General features: G+C 37.7%; 2 protein-coding genes across 7 annotated transcripts in view; one reads left to right on the forward strand and one right to left on the reverse strand.

Annotated features, from left to right (window-relative positions):
* Positions 1-1,622: 1,622 nt before the first annotated feature.
* On the forward strand, positions 1,623-15,065 carry Ctbs (chitobiase). The gene is made up of 7 exons (XM_057793156.1): positions 1,623-1,773; positions 5,505-5,643; positions 6,090-6,298; positions 8,726-8,897; positions 10,167-10,264; positions 10,558-10,719; positions 13,836-15,065. Exons 1-7 carry the CDS (start codon positions 1,639-1,641, stop codon positions 14,025-14,027), a joined length of 1,107 nt encoding a protein of 368 aa, XP_057649139.1. The 5' UTR covers positions 1,623-1,638; the 3' UTR covers positions 14,028-15,065.
* Positions 8,802-17,927, reverse strand: part of Spata1 (spermatogenesis associated 1) — a 40,722-nt gene continuing 31,596 nt past the window's right edge. For 5 of the 6 annotated variants that reach the window (XM_057793153.1, XM_057793154.1, XM_057793149.1 and 2 more), the window contains 2 exons: positions 16,327-16,414; positions 10,706-13,182 (listed from right to left, as the gene is read on the reverse strand). In XM_057793153.1, coding sequence (XP_057649136.1) covers positions 13,160-13,182; positions 16,327-16,414 — 111 coding nt within the window. In that variant the 3' untranslated portion in view covers positions 10,706-13,159. Of the gene's footprint in view, positions 8,878-10,705; positions 13,183-16,326; positions 16,415-17,927 lie in introns of those variants that run through there. The other variant, XM_057793151.1, reaches the window with a different exon arrangement.

Genomic DNA, 17,927 nt, shown 5'->3' on the forward strand with positions numbered 1-17,927 from the left:
CTTAAACTTGATCCTCTTCTCAGAGAGCTCAGGGAGGTCTTTGTTTTGATAATACTTTTGTTCTGGGAAAATAATTCACAGCACTTAAATTTTTATTGGTGTTTAGGGGGTTTACAAGAAATTTAAACTCGTATGTTATAATTGGTGTTTTAATTGTTATTATGAGTTTAATGGCATTCAGTTTCCTTTAGAGCCATAAAGAGAATATTTATTCCTGTTGATGCTTAAACAGAATTCCCCAAGGAAATGCAATAATTTTCAAAATGTGCTTTATTTCTAGCATTTAATGCACTTGCTAAGCAGAAAAATTTTGGAGCAACCCTAGGATCTGATAGAACAGTGGTTCTCAACCTGTGGGCCGCAACCTTGTTAGGGGGTAGTCACAGGACTGTCTTCACAGGGGTCGCCTAAGACCAGCAGAAAACACAGTTATTTACAGTACAATTCAAAATAGTAGCAAGCATTTTCATTATGAATTAACAATGAAAACAGTTTTATTGTTAGGGGAGGGGGCTCATCACACATAAGAAACTGTATTAAAGGGTCGCAGCATTAGGAAGATTGTGGTGATATTTTGTTTGTGCAATGATAGATAAAGCTTGCCTGAGGATCGGAGTGTGGAGCTAAGCCACTAGTTAGTCATAGAGGCCAGGCAGTGATGGCTCACACCTTTAACCCAGTACTTGGGAGTCACAAGCCTTTAATCCTTTCCCGAGGGAGGTAGAGACAGGAAGGGAAATGGCTGGGCAGAGAGGGGAGTATACGGCTGGAGGAGACATTCAGTCTGAGGACTTGTATAGACAGGACACCCCATTCAGCTGGAGGAGTTCGTCGAGGTAAGAACTAGTGGCTGCTCTGCTTCTGTGATCAACAGCTGACTCTGGGTTTTTGTCATTAAGACCGATTAGAACTCGTGCTACAGAAGGCTGAGAACCACCGTGATGGAGCCTGCTGAAATTGCCCTGTCATGTTCTGATAACAAAAAGAAAGGCGCTTCATGAAGTTGTGACTCTAATCCAAGATCACTGCACAGAATTTTTATCTTTAAACCCACTTTAGTTCATGCTGGAAAATCACAATACACACAAGCAAATATCTGGTAATAAGATAATAATATCACTCCATGTATTTTACATGTTTTCTTTAACTCCTGTGTAGAGACTTGGGAAAGAATGCCCGTTTTTTTTTCTTTTTGATCGAATTTTAGTTTTAGAAAGAAAATATGAGCTCTTGGAGTTTATTAAGTATTTATGACGAGTTTATTAAGTATTTACTACAAGCCAAGCTTGCACTGAGCTTCCGGCATGGATACGAGGGGGGAGCAATGCTAAGCAAGTGATTCTAAAACAATTGTAAGATGGATGAGCAAAAAAATCCTTCAGAACACACAACCATGGCATGGTGAAAAGGGACAGAGAAGATAAAAGCAGTCCAGCTGAGATACCTGGTAGGCCTCAAGTTATCCCCACTGCAGTAGGACCCGCCCTCTAGGCCCCACCCCACGTCCCTCTAGGCCCCACCCCCACCGAACAGGCCCCGCCCTCTAGGTCACAGGCACCCCGCAGCAGGCCGGCCCCGCCCCTCAGCAGCAGGCCCCGCCCCTCAGGAGGGGCTTTCCGGGCCTCCCGCACCCAAGGCATGGAGCTGCCTGCTGTTCCGGGACTCCCGCAGCTGCAGCTGCTGCTGCTGATGGCGCTCGGGCTCTCGGCCGGGGACTGCCCGTGCTCGGACGCCGCGCTCTGCCGACCGATCCGCCATCGCCCCGACTTCGAGGTCAGCACTCACTCTGCCCATCGTTCTGGCCGAAAGAGAAGTCGCGGCGCTCACAGCAGCGTTAACCACCCGAGCCTTCCTCTTTTCGGATTCCCTTCCGAGTAGACGGGAAACTCTGGGCGCAGAGGTTGGGCGGTTTCCCCGGCCGCTGCCTGAGCCCGCTAGTGCTCCAGCCTCACTGTTTCCCCAAGGCTGGCTCCTGTCGCCGCCAGCTCAGCCTCCTGCGGTGAGGGTAGGCGATCCGGTTCTCCTGACCTTTACTCTTTTTTTTTTTTTTTTTGGTTTTTCGAGGCAGGGTTTCTCTGTAGCTTTGGTGCCTGTCCCGGAGCTAGCTCTTGTAGACCAGGCTGGCCTCGAACTCCCAGAGATCCGCGGTGGTGGCGCACGCCTTTAAAACCAGCACTCGGTAGGCAGAGGCAGACCTTTACTCTTGATGCGGATTAGTTCTTTCGTTAAGGACGCTCACCCACGCAGGAGTGGGACAAAAACAAGTATTTGAGTAAACTTTCCTTTAACCCAATCTTAAGGCTTATGAAGCCACAGAACGAGTTGACAGCGGTAGCTGGACCTAGAGGAAGTCAAGAGAGGTCAGAGTCTAACAAATTTGTGCAAAGAAGGAACAATTCATGGGTATTAACCTTGTATTTGGTTTTGAGGCATAGATATTTAAATTCCTGTGTTTGCACACATTGTTTAGAAAAAATAGTGACTGTTTTTGTAGATTCTGCCTACTGTGGAAACCTAACATCCTACAAAGGGAAAGATTTGGATCCATTAACGTTTCTTTGAGCAGTGGTCATGGGCAGCACTCATTATAGAAAGCTCAGAAGTTAAGATCCTGAGTAATGGGCCTTTTATTCGGAGCCGAATCTGGAAGAGAAGCAGTTGGTTGGCAAAGGATAGCTGTTTACATTTTTATGATCTGGCTGGACTTCCCTACTCAGAGATTAGTCAGTTGACTGGTTTCAGCCTGAAGCTCCTCCCCCTAATTAAGTGGTTTTATAACAGTCTGATTTATTGTGGTACTCAATACTTAGTGTGTTATATAGTATTTGTGAGCTTTTTGAATTACACACAAAGAAATGAAATTCTGCTCATTCATATACTCGTAGTAACGAGGCCTTCACTGGCTTTTTGTTTTTTGAAATGGGAAGACTAGATGATGCGACCTCCTCCCCCTGAATATGTGTGTGTTGGGGGGGGGGATACTGGGGCTGAACTGTGCTTTGAGATAAACTCCGTTTGTACTGGCTGCCTTTCCCGTCAACTCGACACAAACTGGAGTCTTCAGAGAGGAGGGGTCATCAATTGAGAAACCTGCTGTAGGCAAGCCTGTAGGGAATTTTCTTAATCAGTGATTGACGTGGGAGCCCATCCCTGGGCAAGTGGTCCTGGGGTTATGGAGGAGGGTCATCTGTCTATCTATTGCTTTCATTGGTTAATTAATAAAGAAAGCTGCTTGGCCTGATAGGGAAGAATTTAGATAGGCGGAGTAGACCGAACAGAATGCTGGGAAGAAGGGAAATGAGCCAGTGGCCATAGCTCTACTCTCCAAGGTGGACGCAGGTTAAGATTCTTCCTGGTAAGCAACTACCTCGTAGTGCTACACAGATTATTAGAAATGGGTTAATTAGGATGTGAGAATTAGCCAGTAAGAGGCTAGAGCTAATGAGCCAAGCAGTGTTTAAAAAAATACAGTTTCCATGTAATTATTTTCGGTATAAAGCTAGCCGTGCTGGAGCTGGGCGGGAAGGCAGCCCACTGCTCCTCACTACACTGGGGTCTCCAAGAATGCAGGCCGAGCAATCCTCCAGGTTCCTGCGCTGTTTGAGTTCCTGTCCTGACTTCCTGTGAGGATGAACGGTGATGTAGGAGCATGAACTAAATAAACCCTCTCCTCCCCAAGCTGCTTTGGCCCTGGTGTTCATCACCGTAATAGTCACCTAAACATGACACCATTCTCCACCATGCCAGACCCAGCACCCTCTTCCTTTGTATTTCCAAGATTGAGAGTGGTTACTGTTTTATCAAAGGCCCTAGATGGGGTTTTTGTTTTTAACAAATTGAATCTTAACTATGAGAATTTAAACATTGGGCCATTCAGTTTCACATTTTGTGTATAGTTTATTGGATAGTTGCTTGGCAGGAAAAAATTAACTATGCATAGTTAATTCTAAAGGATAAGAGGGAGGATGAGAGAATTAAATGTTGGCCTTTACGATTATGGTTAGTGCTTTACACAGCCCTTCCCCATCCACCCTCCTGTGGTCCCCAAAATGCTGCTTGAGACTGTCGCCTGATTTATTAATTTTATATGGTTCCATTCTCGTTAGCATTTCTGTGTTGTAGCTGCCTTTGGTTCCTGAGTCTTAGAATACCTAGTTGTAACGACTTTGACTTCATTGTCTGCAAATGTTCACTTGTCTGCAAGTATATCTTCCTTTTCATCATACAGGTTGCAGAAGTTCCCTAACTTGCAGTCATCGTGAATTTCTTGTCACCTGACTAGCAGATTCCCTTTATATCGTACCACAGGCTCCTGCATCTCCTTGCATGCCTTAATGCTATTGTAATTAATTTCCTAGGGGATACCTTGGTCTTTCTGTGCCTCTAATGCAGAGCAAAATGCCTCTCCTACATTTTACTGGAATTCATTAAGAATTTATAAGATCCATAAATTAATACCTTGAGGTAAAAAGAACATGAACAGTGATGCTTTCGTGCCTCTAGAATTATCTTTGAGGGGGGAAGGATGCTGGAGGAACAAATTACTTTAAAATTGGACTTGGCTGCTATTCTAAGTCAGCTCCATCAAGAGCACACAGAGAAACAACCAACATCTGTGGCTCCATCTGAAACAGAAAGAAGCTGGAGCTCATCAAACTCTGACGTCAGCTGCACTGCTCCCACCTTCGCGGGGACCCCACTTATGATCTCGTCTCATCCACCCCAACACTTCCCTCTTGTGATTCCAGTTTGGGCCCCTTTCTCACTTCAGCAGCAGATTTTTTTTTTTTTTAGATGCATTCCTTTTCCTTTTAAAAATCTTTGTGTCCTAACATTAGGTGATGAGGAAAGCAGACAAAAGAACACAAAAACCATAAATGTGGAAAGTGGACGGTTTTCTCATTTCAACTCTGTCACAAACTTTTTGTTTTGTTTTGCTTGTTTGAAAGATATAATAATCGATAGTAAAAATACAAAACCTTAAGTGAACCTCCGTGGCTTCAGACTTCAGAATTGCCACTGAGTCTATGTAGAAGTTCACTGAGATACAGTTTGGTGTGTCAGTGGCTACCTTAGTCTAGATGAGTGATGTTCTTATGTGAGTCCATTATACAAAAGTGTTTCCATTAGATACAAATGCTTTTGTTCTCTCCATTTCCCTCTGGATGCTAACTTCTCAATAGGGCTGAATTATTGACATAGCCACTCACAGTTTACCCCAGCTTAACCATTCTCTGCTTCTTTTCTGTACTTTCTCTAAATCCTAGGTGTCTGCCATAGTAAACATTCATAGTCACTGTGCTCTTTTTGTCTTCAGGCCTTGACAATAGCCAGTGCTTCTTCCAAGCCCATGTAGCCAGCAGTTCCGCTGGTAGCCTGATGTGTTTATCCTGCACTCTGTGCCCAGGGTCCACAATACCTGACAGGGAAGTGGTTCACGTATCTGGATGCCAGTATAATAATCTCAGATTCAGTGTTGGTGCCCACCCCTCTTTTCCTGGCAGGTCTTTATATTTGATGTTGGACAGAAAACTTGGAAATCTTATGACTGGTCACAGATTACAACTGTGGCAGTTTTTGGAAAATATGACCCAGAACTTATGTGTTACGCTCATTCCAAAGGAGCCAGAGTAGTGCTAAAAGGTATGTTATTAGCAGACACATGTGCCTAGCCAATGGAAAAAAAAGTATGTTTTATTTATTATAGTCCTTTTTTTTATGCCTTTCTTCTTCAAAACCTAAAGTTAATTGTAGATACTGGTAAATCTAGTTCAACAATACTGATTTTTTTTTTTAAAGTTAAATAAAACCAAGTGTTTTTGAGAAAATGTGATTGCCTAATTACAGCATGCTGACCTTTATTTCTGGCCTACAAGTGCTGCTTCTGAGAGTAATTTTACTCATAATGACCATTTTGAAGATTAGTCAGCAGTGGCTGCTATTTGGCATACGATTTCTCCATTTGGAAAGCACATTAGAGGCTTAATCCAAAGATTACGATGTGTCTCAAAGACAGTTTGGGCTTTGTGAAGTAAATGGCTTTTAACTTTGAAAAAGCATCTGTATAATTATGTCTGTGTCTTCCAAAGGTGATGTCTCCCTGAAGGACATCATTGATCCTACATTCAGAGCATCATGGATAGCTCAAAAAGTTAATTTGGCCAAAATACAATATATGGATGGAATTAATATAGACATAGAACAAGAAGTCAATTGCTCATCACCTGAATATGAAGCATTGACGGCTTTGGTCATGGAAACCACCGAACGTTTCCATCGTGAGATCGAGGGATCACAGGTAAAAAATATTAATTTTTGTTGTTTCTGGATTTTAATAATATATTCATGAAAGTATAACTTATGATATCTTAGTTTTATAGTAATGGTTAAGAAATTTCTGCATATACTTCCCAGAACACCTTTTCTGGTGTGTTAATATTATTTAAGTTCTTAAATTTCTAGTAATAACAAAATACAACATGGGGACTGTTTTGTCTACTTAACTGCAGCACTGCAGGCTATGGGGCAGCAGGAAGTCAGAAGGGTCTAAACTGCCTTATACTAGTACAGAGCAGAAAAAGCAAGCACTAAAATGGAGAAGTAGTGCTGGGGAGTTGCCTCATTCTCTGCAGTCTATTATTTGCAAAGCACTCTTGTAGGACTAATGCTATACAGCCAGTCAGAACTCCAACAGCAGGCCATGAACATAATTACAGCAGATCTCAATGCAAGACATTTTGCCAGACAATAGGTAAGTAGCAGAGGGCTGCGTGCTTCCAGGTCAGGGCTGTTAAACATAGCCACATAGTAAGATAACCCAGGGTCTTAAAAAAACGAAACCCTAAATACCTGTGTACACATACTAGAGAGTCTTTTCCAGAAATATTCATGAGGCCGTGGGTACAACCTCCAGCACTGTAAAAAAAATGGTCACTGTCTTAGTTAGGGTTTCTTTTGCTGTGAAGAGACACCATGACCATGGCAGCTCTTACAAAGGAAAGCATTTAATTGGGCTGACTTATAGTATTACAAGTTTAGTCCATTATTGTCCTGGTGAGATACATGGTGGCATGCAGGCAGAGGTGCTGGAGAGGGAGCTGAGAGCTATACATCCTGATCCATAGGCAGCAAAAGAATATGGTGTGTACCACACTAGGTGTGCTTGAGCATGCAGACATCAAAGCCAACCTCTACAGTGACATACTTCCTCCAATAATGACACACCCACTCCAATAAGGCCACACCTCCTAATAATGTCACTACCTATGGGCCAAGCATTGAAACACGTGAGTCTATGGGGGGCCATACCTATTCGAACCACCACACTGAGCAAATTAATGATCCCTATCTTTAAACATTTAAAGTCCGACCATATGTGATGGTACATGTTTAATCCCAGTCCTTAATTGATAGAGGCAGGAATACTGGGATTTCAAGGCTAGCCTGGGCTACACAGTGGGATGCCGTCTCAATAAAGTCAAAGTATTTATTTAAGTAGGACTCATAAACATTGTCCTTGGTATCCATGAAAGTTGTTTCTGGGACTTTGGATATCAAAACCTATAGATATAAAAGTCATGTACAAAATGGAAAATATTTGATATAACCTATGCAAAACTGCCCATATACTTGAAATCATCTTTGTATTACTTATAATACCCAATAGAATGTAAATATTATATACATAGCTGTGACATTGTATTCTTGAGGATATAAGGGTAAGAAAATATTCATACATGTTCACTTTAGACAATTAGCAAACAATTTTTATCTGGGTAGAATCAATGGATGTAGAACTCACCATTATGTAAAATATGTGTATTTTGAGTATCTCTTATATATACATGTAATATTCATCCAAGGTAGAGCATCATAAGTATTATAAACCAGTGATTATGAAAGTTGCTCTGGATCACATGAGGATGCTATTTAAAATTTCTTAACACTAATTCATTGAATGTGGGACAGAGCTTGGGGGACTGCATTTTTACCATTGTGCCTTTGGTGATTCTAGCAGAGCTGGTACAAGACTCATTGGTAAAACTAGAAGACACAAGGATGGACATATGGAGTAGGAAGGAGATTTATGATTTAGACTGGTATGATGGCATCACTCTTGCACTCAGGAAATGTTTGCTAAATGTTTGTTGAATTTTTTAAATTTACATTTATTTAATCTGTGCATGAATGTGTGTGTGTGTGAGAGAGAGAGAGGAGGGAGAGAGAGAGAGAGAGAGAGAGAGAGAGAGAGAGAGAGAGAGAGAGAATATTGGCTGTAATGGGTCCACGCTACCATGTCATATAATTATGATTCAGGGACTAACTCAGAATACCTCAGGTAGTACTCCGAGGTGACGTCTCTGTATTTGATTTCTTCTCATGTGGCTTCTTACACTTCTCCAGGGCCCCATCATAGTGTTACTATTGAACCTGCTTCTTTCAGTCAGTGAGTTACCAGCCCAGCCTTCGAGAACATCGGAATTTGAAATTCTTTTTCTTTACAGTGCTGTGCTCCTGGTCCTTGTGTATCCAGACACATGCGCAGGCCAGGCCAGTGTAGTAACAAAATATATTTATTAGACCTCTTCTACATGCGTCCAATCACATATGCATACATTGTAAGCAGTTCTTTATTCTTTAGTAGAATGAGGCAAGAGAATGATAAAAATCTGGTATAATATACTTTTCCATGTTATATAAAATAATATGCAGTTTTTTCCCACAGGTAACCTTTGATGTAGCTTGGTCGCCAAAGAACATAGACAAAAGGTGCTATAATTACACTGGAATTGCAGGTGCCTGTGATTTTCTCTTCGTCATGTCTTACGATGAGCAAAGTCAGATCTGGTCAGAATGTATTGCAGCAGCCAATGCTCCCTATAATCAGACATTAGCTGGTAAGAATTCAAGAAATGATCATGGGCTGGAGAGAGGGTTCAGAGGTTAAGAGCACTGACTGCTCTTCCAGAGGTCCTGAGTTCAATTCCCAGCAAACACATGGTGGCTCAAAACCATCTATAATGAGATCTGGTGCCCTCTTCTGGCATACAAGCATACATGGAAGGAATGTTGTATACATAATAAATAAATCTTTAAAAAAAAAGAAATGATCACTTGGTAATATTTACTCCAAAACCTCACACACTAAAGTACCTTTTAGTTTTTCTAAATTATTTATATACCTTTCATATAAAAGCTTGCTTTATAAATAAAATATAATAAAATGTATTATAAAATTTATTATACAATAAAATAAAAATAAATTGCAAGGCTTTAGTATTTACAAAAAAATTGAAAATTTCATTTACTTATTACAGTATCATGGGATAGCTATATTATTACTGATCCTACATTATACTTCAAGTCTAACACTCTTGTCATATGCCAAGATATTTTTGTTTAATATTATGGAATTTAAATGCAGAAATTCACAGCTGGTCAGAGTGCAGACAATAATTGTATATGGACTAAACCACAAATAGGAACTTATGGGAACTGTATCACACACACATGCACGCATGCATGCACGCACGCAGCTCAGGGACCACTTGAGGTAGATAGAAAGGACGTACTAGCCAGAGCTGCAGTGTCTTCCGAGGACTGCACACTCTGAAGCTTGCAGCAGCTGTGACTGCCTGCACAGGACTGGCACAAGATCCAGTCAGTCACCGTTCTCATGAGTAGATGGAGTTTGTTCATTCTTTGTGTCCTAAACTACAAGAGTAAGAGCAAGGACATTTCTGATGTAGCCATTAGAAAACAGTATTTTAAAAGGTGGAACACCTGAGCTTCTAAAAGAAATTTTGAGTATCACTGCCACAAGGTTTTAAGATTATAGAAGCTTTAGAATCTCAAATATCAAAAATGTTAGAAGCTAACAGTTAAATTAGTATGGTTTCTTGCAATTTTCATTTCTCCAATTATATTTTGTGTATTTTGTTTTCATATCATTTTCATTGGATATTGTCTCTTATTAAAAATGAAAACTTAGAAAGTATGACATAGGACTTCCAGTTCTTAAGGGATGACTTTTATTATCATAGAAGATGTATCTGCACAAATGTACCGTTTCTACAAACGTAAGATTTTCTGTGGTTGCCTAGCTTCTATCTACATATTAACAGATATATAAACAGAATTGTGTTTTTCTATCCCCTTGTGACTAGGATATATTGACTACATCAAGATGGGCATTAGCCCTAAGAAACTCATAATGGGTATTCCCTGGTATGGTTATGATTATATCTGCTTGAATATATCAGAGGTAAGAACAACTTATTTGTTATGTAGTATTACTCCATTATATATTTTGTTCTGCTTTGAATATGTGAAACTTCAAATAATTTCTGAAATATATTTTGAAGTTAAACTTTGTTTTTTTAATTCTTTAATATGGAAGTTTCTGAATGCCATGCATTTTCATTTTATTATCAATTTAATGATTATTCTGTACATTCAGATAATACTGAATCTTCTTTTTCTGACAGTTTTTATTACTTGTCTCATTTGGATTTTTAAATTTTCTTAGTAATAACATGAACATTTTTGTATTTCTAGGATGACGTCTGCACCATTGCAAAGGTCCCTTTTCGAGGGGCTCCTTGCAGCGACGCTGCAGGACGTCAGGTGCCCTACAAACTGATCATGAAGCAAGTAAATAGTTCTGTTTCTGGAAGCCAGTGGGATGAGGACCAGCAAGCTCCCTATTATAACTACAAGGTAAACTGTCATAAACTATGTACGATCTTTACTAGTTTCCATAATTCTGTATTTTGTGGTTATATAGTTGATATTAGTAATTTACCAGTTTTACTGTTTATGTGCATAAACCTGTCTTTGAGTCTGTGTAATCAGGAAATTTAGTTGACTGGGGAACAATCGAAGTTACGTTACTAGTGCAATACTCTGCTTGATCTACTTTCTTTTGAATGTTTATGCATATCACAAACAGGGCTACCTTAATAGCTGACAATTATGCTAAGGTAATTTGCTTTTCAAAGGGCTTTGGACAAAGTAGGTTTTATGTTTGAAAGTCTCCATTTATTTCAAAATAGCTTAACAATTCTAATGAGATTCAGAGAGGTGGGAATGAAGCTGAGATTAATAGATGAGTCGTTATAGTTTTTATACTGAAAAACAGCATTTGTCAATTTTATTTTAAAAGTAAAACAAATTTAAGGAATTTTAGAAGAAACAGACATTACATAAGAAAACATACATATAACTGTATGTATAGCATATACACACATACAAACGTGGACATACGTACACACACGTATACGCAATATTATTAGAACTCTGTTCTGAGAACTGTTAGCATATGCACAGACATGCACATATATGTGCAAATTGCATGCATATGCAATGACCAAGCATATTTAGAAAACAGTTTGCTATATCTATTGATCTGGGATTTCTTTTAAAAAAAAGATTTTTTATTTATTCATTTATTATGTATACAGTGTTTTGCAAGAAGAGGGCACCAGATCTCATTACAGATGGTTGTGAGTCACCATGTGGTAGCTGGGAATTGAATTCAGGACCTCTGGAAGAACAGCTAGTGCTCTTAACCGCTGAGCCATCTCTCCAGCCTCCCTGGGATTTCTATTGTATGGAATTATACTAAAATATTTAAGAAATACTGCAGTACATAAAGCTATTTATTTAACATAGAACCTGCTTCAGTCTACTCAGAACAGGGTAGGAGAACAGTATTTTATTGTTATAGTAATCAATTATATATAATTTAAATAAATATATATAAAACGATAGTATACACTATAAAACGATAGTATACACTGTCATAGACTGTTTTATAATCATTGGTGTAATTTTTTTACTAAATGAGAAGATGCAGAAACATATTTTTAAAAATAGATATAATTTCAAGAAAATATTATCTATTTATGGTATACAACCTGCTTTGATATATATACCCATACATGTGTCTTACTTCAGACAGTTCTTTTATAGTGAGATCAGTTAAAATCAGCAATTTTAAAATATGTAATCCCTTGCTACCTTGCTGATAGTGATGGTGATACTTCCTCCATCTCTCTGACTTATTTCCTTGTTTAAGTAGTGTGTCCTTTGAACGTCTCTCATTCTCCCCAGCCACATCTTCTGATATAACCACCATTTTAGTTTCTTTGGAAGAATAGATTAATTTTGGAGTTAAGAATGTTTATTTCCTAGACACACTGTAAAATATTTTTATTCACATGCATTAGTTGCATATATCAGTGGGATTTAGAGTGGTTTTCAATGCAATACACAGCATCCAATGATAAAATCAAGGTGGACAGCATTTTTCCTTTGATTTCTTTATGTCTAAAGCTCTTGAACTCTTCTCATTCATGAGCTATTCCTTTCATCTGACTGTGTGTGTTGGTAACCACTATCCAGAACATACTAGTTGATGTCAAATAATTCATGAAACATTTTGGGGAGCCTTGGAGGCCATCTGATGGCACTTTAAGCAACTGTCTATTCTTATGACTATGTTCCTCATTTTCAATCACAGTACAATCAAGTTTCTGTTGTGTCTGAAAAGAATCATTCAGCTTTTTCATTCGGTTCAACAATAGCAGCTTCGTCTTGGACTCAATATTCTAGAATGTATATTTTAAGCATGCTTAAACCAATCAATCCACAAAGAAAAGAAAGAAGAATTAGATATGCCTTCTTGAATGAGTTCACTAAACTGTAATGCACCATAGCCTATTTGCTTATGAAATTACTATTGTTCTTCAAAGTAGACTAATCAAAAAACTAATTCCAAGAGTGCCACCACAGATAAAAACATTACTGTCATTCATTCAGAATTACCTTTAGTTTCTTCATGCTATAAAACATATTTTTCATTATAGTTCTGTTTTTTTCTCCTAATACATTTTCCTCCTTCATTTGTTCTTTTGCCTACATCTGGTCCTTTCATTTACTTTTAAATAACCCATGTGTTTCTTGAGAGACAGTGGTACAGGGTACAAGACCACAAGTTCATTGTTCTTGATCAGTTCTGTGCTAAGTCATCCAGGCAGTCCCCTCCAGCAGCCTTTTAGAATCAATTCTGTAAGACCCAGGCAGATGGCACTTTCCTCCTTCACTGCTATTACCTGTTCTTCTGGCTGATTTATCACAGTCTTCATCTGTCAAATTCCTAAGTTAGCACACTTCCAGAAACTGTAAAGAATACAAACAAACAAGCAAACAAGCTGGTTTTAATGGACAGCAGCAGTTTGTCTTTTTAACTTGGCTTACATATCAGTTACCCAGTGGAATATTAACACAGAGGACAAACAAATATGAATCCTAGCACCCGCCTTAGAAGAATTTGATTCGGTAAGTTTTATGCGGAGTGAGACATAGGGATCCGAATTGTTAGTTGTGTCTTGTATTGTTCTAGACAGGGTCTCACTGTGTAGCTTAGGCTTGCCCTGAATTCAAGATCTTCTTGCCTCCCTTGTGAGCGCCAGGTGCTCATCACCAGAGCCTTCTAGAGTCATAAATGTAAATGCTCCATGATTTACAATGATTCAAGTGAGCGTCTTAGTTGACAGTCATCAGAACAGATCAAATAAAGAATCTTAAGACAGGAGGCTCTTAAATAGAATACATTAGGAGGTTAAATTGTTAGATAAATTTTCTGTTGCTGAAGTACCACAAGGTAATATTTAGGAATATCATGTATATAACCATGAAGTAACAGAGCAGGAAAATAATGTGCTATAAAATTTTCATTATTTCTTTGCATGCATTTTGAATCCTTGAATTTAAGAACTTTTACTCTGCTGTATTGAATTCTTTAAATTTCCAATTTACTTGTTTTTGTATAGGATTCCACTGGCCGTTTTCATCAAGTGTGGTATGATAACCCCCAGAGCATTTCACTAAAGGCAGCATATGTCAAAAACTATGGCTTGCGGGGCATTGGCATGTGGAATGCAAACTGTCTTGATTACTCAGAAGACACTCTAGCCAGAGAGCAAACAAAAGCAATGTGGGGAGCCTTAAAACCATGGTTGTGATGGAGAGGAGCATCTTTTGTCAGACTATTAGATTTTGCAAGAATGAGTTGTATAAGTGGGTCTAATTTCATGCAAAGATAAAAATTTATATTTTTTTCATGTTGTCATAACTTACCTATTGGTATACTCAAAAAACAGGTAAGAAATAAATTTTTTATTTGAACATAAAAGATATATATCTTAAATATCCAGGAATAGAAAAGCAAGAAACAAGTCAACATACTCTATTAAATACTTCTCTATGTTTCAATATTATAATTTAGTTAGAAAAATTGCTTTCAAAATTTCATGCTGAATTTTCTCTCCTGGTATTAAAATATACTGTTAAAAATCATTACTGATTTTAAAAATATGTGTAACTACTAGACAAAAGAGAGTAATGTGGTAGGGAATGAATATGATCAAATTAGGCTATATACATATATAAAATATCAGAATGAAGCCCATTATTTTTTACAATTATTACATGCTAATAAAAAATTGACAAGAACTCTGTAACTTGAAATTGTTGGCTTCAAACAGACTTTAAGGCCTAGTCTTTAAGAAGTAGTTTATGTTGAATTTATTTTCAACAAATCTTAAATTTAGAACCAGGAATATGGTATCTCTTCAGATTCATTAAAATGATTAGACATAATTTTTCTGCTTCTTAATTCCTCATAGTACAAATGAATGCTTCATGACATACCCACATTAGCATCACTTAATCCATTAAGACAGTGCATGAGATAAAAGTATGCATACATATTAAACGTGAGAAGATAATTTGGTAATATTTGAACTAGTAAATTAGAAGTACCTGCTATGAGATTTATGTGTAAAATTCTTGTAGTAAGAAGAAGCTGATGTTGAACTTGATTCTATTCACTGTTTATACTTGTAGTCATTCATGGTCCTTCACTTATTAATACTCATTTCTTGCCTAGTTTTCTTGTTTTTCTTCGACATTTGCAGTTTGCTTTTAAGCTACATAAGAACATTATTCTTAGTGTCTTTTTCTAAAAGATCACTTTTGTGAAAATAAATTTTTAAATGTAACAGTTTTTGTTCTCTTTCTCAAAGCAACTAACAACAGTGTTACAGGTCTGGAGAGCTGGCTCAGCAGGTAAGAGCACTGGCTGCTCTTCCAGAGGACCGGGTTTCAATTCCCAGTTCCTACATGGCAGCTCACAGCTCCATTTCCCCAGAGATCTTTTAACTCCAGTTCCAGGGGATCTGACACACTCTTATGGCACACACGGTACACAGACATACAAACATCCGTGCATATAAAATTAAATAAAAATACAATAAATCATAACATTATAAATATATATTACTTCCTGAAAATACATAAATGTTTGTTGTTGTGGAATAATCTTTTTGTACTCTGTGAAGATGTGTTCCTGGGATTAGTTTAATAAAAAGCTGAACAGCCAATAGATAGGCAGGATTTCTGAGCAGAGAGGACACTGTGAAGAAAAAAGTGAAGCCTCCAAGGACACAGAGCAAGCAAGATTGGCACTACAGATATAAGGAATAAAATGATACGGCAGAAAGTAAGTTAATAGACGTGGGTCAATTTAAGTTATAAGAGTTATATGATAGAAACAAGCCTAAAACTATTGGCTGAGCTTTCAAAACTAATAAGTCTCAGTGTCATTATTTAGGAGCTGGCTGGCGGAACAGAAAGACTCATTACAGTTTGTATCCTTTGAACTCCATGTACATAAATCCTACCTTTACATATGATCCCCTTCCAAACTGGAGGAAGTGATTTATCAGGTATGTTATGATAATGTTATGTTTTTTATTTACATAGTTGTTTATGACAGTAAAATTATTTACTTCATTAGTATATGTTAAATAACTTCATATTTCTAAAAATCATTTTATATTTCTAAAAGCAGTACAAATTAAATTATTAGACACAAATTTGCCATACATGTATATACAATTGTTTTTAATCAAAATATCAATATAATAAATTCTATTTCTAGGCAAATATACTGGTATTTACTAAAACATTACACATTTTGCTAATCATTAATTTTGCTATAATACTGGCTTTTAACTTTATTAAAAATGAGAAATTATAAAATGTAGGACTATAAAATAGGTAATAGTCTTCAAAATAGTCACTAGATTTATATAATTTGCAATACCCACACACAACGTAAAACTGAAGTCTTACTTTTAAATTTATTCTTAACTTATACATCAGCCTTATGATTTACATAAAATATTGCCAAAGAACAAAATGGCTTGCTTTGTTCAAATCCTTATCTAAAATTTCAAGAGAGAAGTTAAATGAACATACATATTGGTGGTCGGAAGGATGTGCCCATTTTCTTCTGTGTCAGTTCAGCTTTCAGTGTCTGTAAATCTGAAACTGCTTGTTTCCTCATCTGTAGAAAGAGGTGTCTTTTAAACATGAGCTTCATCTCAGCTTTCTAAAAGGATGTCATGGTGGGAACTGTCCTCACCCCTCATGCCTTCCCTCTTACTAGATCACTACAATAAGCTGAAGTTACCCATCATTCTCACATCCTTTATGAGTATATAAATGGCAGTTGAAATGTCTCAAAATATAGAATGAAAGGAACTTTATTTTTAGGAACTTTAGCTTCAGAATCTCAGTGTGCAACAAGTTAAAACAGGCAGTAACAGGCTCCTGAATATAAGAGCCTTTAGGAAATGGATAGTTAAGACACATAACAGGATACACCTGTGCCCAAAATGCTTCTAAGGGTCTTAAACCTTTGATTTCCTCGTTTTATAATTAAGGAAATGAGCCAACCAAAAGGCTAAATACTTTGCTCAGAGTGTAAAACTACAAGTTTGGAACAGCCACCTGTATTCCACATACTGTGTACGGACCAAAAGCATGAGCACCACCTATGAATTTATTAGGAATAAAGAACCTCAGGCTTCCCTGGGTTTATGAAGTCAAATCCTGCATTTTAAACAAATTCTCCTGTTAAGATAAAACCATTAAACTTCAGAAGCACTACTTATGCTCCACTACCTTGAATAAATATGGTTGATTTTCTGTCTCGTATTTCTCAATGGTATTGGTGGGGATATTTTAGGTGGTTCATTCAGAAGTCAATAAATACTATTGGTTACATGTCCTTTAGGCACTATGATTAAATACAGGATTTTTTTCCTTCCAATTCGTAAGATGAAAATTTCTTGTCTTTAAAACTGAATTACTATTTAGGGTGAAGTCATAAGTCACAAGTGTAAAGTTACAATCTATACAGAAGGTAAACTCTAAAGTGCATGCTCCCTGGAATAAAGTGGAGGAAGTCATGATTGAAAGTTTAGATATCCTCCTTTCTGCATCCCCACTATCCTCAGGTATACAAGTCTCAACCTTGGCTTCTTCTCCACATACTGGACAAATTATTTTTTATTGCATACTACTTAATAAAGTTATCCTGTGTTCTGTCCCCCTTAAGCCCTAAGCATCCTAGTGCTGAGGCAGCCTTCCAGGGAGTGAACTGCATCTAGAACTGCTCTGTCCCACGTAGTAGATAGGAGTAAATAAAACTCAAAGTTTAGCATCTAGCAGAAGAGCCATGTTTTATATTTTTGAAAATAACAATAAAATGATTATACAAGAAAAGGGAACAAATTAAGTGGGAGTTTGAGGCTTATTAGGTTTGTCAGATTTATGAATGTCAGAAAATGTAGAAAACTGATTCATATGATCCTTTAACTTTTAATTACTTCTAGTAAAATTTTACTTAATTTTTCTTTGGCCTTGTAGCATGCATCTTTTTATAGTATTTAGTTTTCTCCCCACATTTTTAATCCATATTCTTTGTTGCTAAAGTGCACTAACTTAAAGAGTCAGTGTAGCTACCCTTACAGTCAGTGTGGCTACCCTTACAATATTGATATTTAAGGATAAAC

The sequence above is a fragment of the Chionomys nivalis genome, chromosome 18 (genome assembly GCF_950005125.1).
Source record: "Chionomys nivalis chromosome 18, mChiNiv1.1, whole genome shotgun sequence".
Classification (NCBI taxonomy): Eukaryota; Metazoa; Chordata; class Mammalia; order Rodentia; family Cricetidae; genus Chionomys; species Chionomys nivalis.

Excerpts from the sequence above, each read along its gene's own strand:
- Ctbs (XM_057793156.1), top strand. The coding sequence starts at position 1,639 with ATGGAGCTGCCTGCTGTTCCGGGACTCCCGCAGCTGCAGCTGCTGCTG. Across the intron at positions 1,774-5,504 it reads GCCATCGCCCCGACTTCGAG|GTCTTTATATTTGATGTTGG; the intron begins GTCAGCACTCAC and ends TTTTCCTGGCAG. Across the intron at positions 8,898-10,166 it reads CTATAATCAGACATTAGCTG|GATATATTGACTACATCAAG; the intron begins GTAAGAATTCAA and ends CCTTGTGACTAG.